Below are 1,775 nucleotides of genomic sequence, written 5' to 3'. Positions count from 1 at the left end.
TGCTTTTAAACAATATTTATTTACGTAGTCTCACAGGTTGGGCTTTTGTAAATCAACGACGAAGGTAGTAGGAGTAGGGAGAAGCGTATGTGTAGGCGGAGTAAGCTGCGTAAGGTGCGGAGTAAGCGGCAACGGGAGCGGGATAAGCGGAGTACGCGCTGTAAGCCACGGGCGCGGTGTAGGCTGCTGCTACGGGCGCTGTGTACGCTGCGGCCACTGGAGCGGTGTACGCTAGTGGCACCACTGATGGCTTGGCGGCGGCGAGAGCCATGAAGCAGGCGAATACGAACTGTAACACAAAATAAAAAAAATTAATGATCTGTGAAGAATAATGGATTTACCAAACTCGTTACTGTGATACACTACAAATTCTGTTACTACTACTACTAGCACTATATTACCAGTTTAGTCCGTTAATTTTAACTTTGTATTAAAACTATATTCAATAATTAAATTAAATAGTCGACTTACCAGCTTGAACATTTTGTTAAGTTTGATTTGTTTGAGTAATGTAAAGAAGGACAATCGACTTGCGAGTGATACTGTGTTTGCATACATCACAGTTTTTATACTTTACCGCTATGAAGAAACGTCCTTGCTTACACGTTTGGAATATGAAGAGGGTGAGCCTTTTACGTAAACTTATCACCCCTTGTACAAATAAAACCTTGTTTTATAGACATGCTAGTTTGTTGAATTTATTTATTTATTCTTAATAAATAAATTCGTAAAGAGGATTATAAAAATGCAAGAATTATGATACTAATGAAGCATTTTAACTATTTATTTACACATTAACACAAAAATACACTAAAATTAGTAAAACGGCGAAGTCGTAAAACTTTTTTACACCTTCAATCTTTCATAAAGATATAACATGTGTTCATTGAAGCGACAAATAAATAGGCAGAACATACCCGGGTTGGGCTGTATAGCTACTTCATCAGGTAATATTGCGGCCAAACGTATGTAGTTTAGTAGAAAAAGCTAAGAAACAATGTAAAAACTCAGTATACAGGGGTAGGTAGAAAATATTAATGCCCCGTTTTGGAGTAATTAATATGAAATAACTATGAATTTTTGTTAGGGGACTAATATATTTATAGTGATTAACGTGAAAGTAACGCTTTTAAACTCAAAATAACTTTATTCATATAGGTAAACAATTATTCTTATGAACATCAGAAAATAAGTTAAATTGATTCTAACTCTACATTTACTACCATTTCGCAAGTTAAGGGCGTAGAGCGGGCAAGAAGAACTGGCAAGAAACTCTGAGCCACTCTTTTTAGTCGCTAAGGTTTGAGTTATATAAACTGTTTGAACTGGAATCAATCCCAAGGATTAAGACCATTTAAGCTTACTAACTTCTTTCACTAGCTTATGTCCTAATTTTATATGCATACAATGGATGTAAGCTCTATGTATAGTCACTATTAACTCTCACAAATAATTAATTATTCAATTTTAAATCTATATTAATTCTATAGTAAAGGAGAAACACTGGTAAGAAATTCTATACTACGATTTTAAGCTGTAGAATTTGTTTGTGTCGTTGAATCTAATCTAATCTATTTTAGGAACCGGTGTGAATTATAAGATTCCTAAATTCCTAATTCCCTAAAAGGGACTTTTTGTCGTTATAAATAACTTTTTAAATAACTGTTCTTATAAACAGGATACTATATATATATATTCTCATTCTTCTGTTCTTCTTCTTCCCATTCTTTATTCAATTAAATATCTTATTCATCAGAAATATTCAATCTTGAACA

General features: G+C 33.7%; 1 protein-coding gene across 1 annotated transcript; it reads right to left on the bottom strand.

Moving 5' to 3' along the window:
- LOC123710000 (vitelline membrane protein Vm26Ab-like) lies at positions 1–525 on the bottom strand. Its single transcript, XM_045661653.1, has 2 exons — positions 472–525; positions 1–289 (listed from the first exon to the last, which is right to left on the bottom strand). Exons 1-2 carry the CDS (start codon positions 481–483, stop codon positions 53–55), a joined length of 249 nt encoding a protein of 82 aa, XP_045517609.1. The 5' UTR covers positions 484–525; the 3' UTR covers positions 1–52.
- Positions 526–1,775: the final 1,250 nt, after the last annotated feature.

This window comes from Pieris brassicae, chromosome 5 (genome assembly GCF_905147105.1).
Source record: "Pieris brassicae chromosome 5, ilPieBrab1.1, whole genome shotgun sequence".
In the NCBI taxonomy this organism is placed as follows: Eukaryota; Metazoa; Arthropoda; class Insecta; order Lepidoptera; family Pieridae; genus Pieris; species Pieris brassicae.
This window is presented reverse-complemented; position numbering and strand designations above follow the sequence as displayed.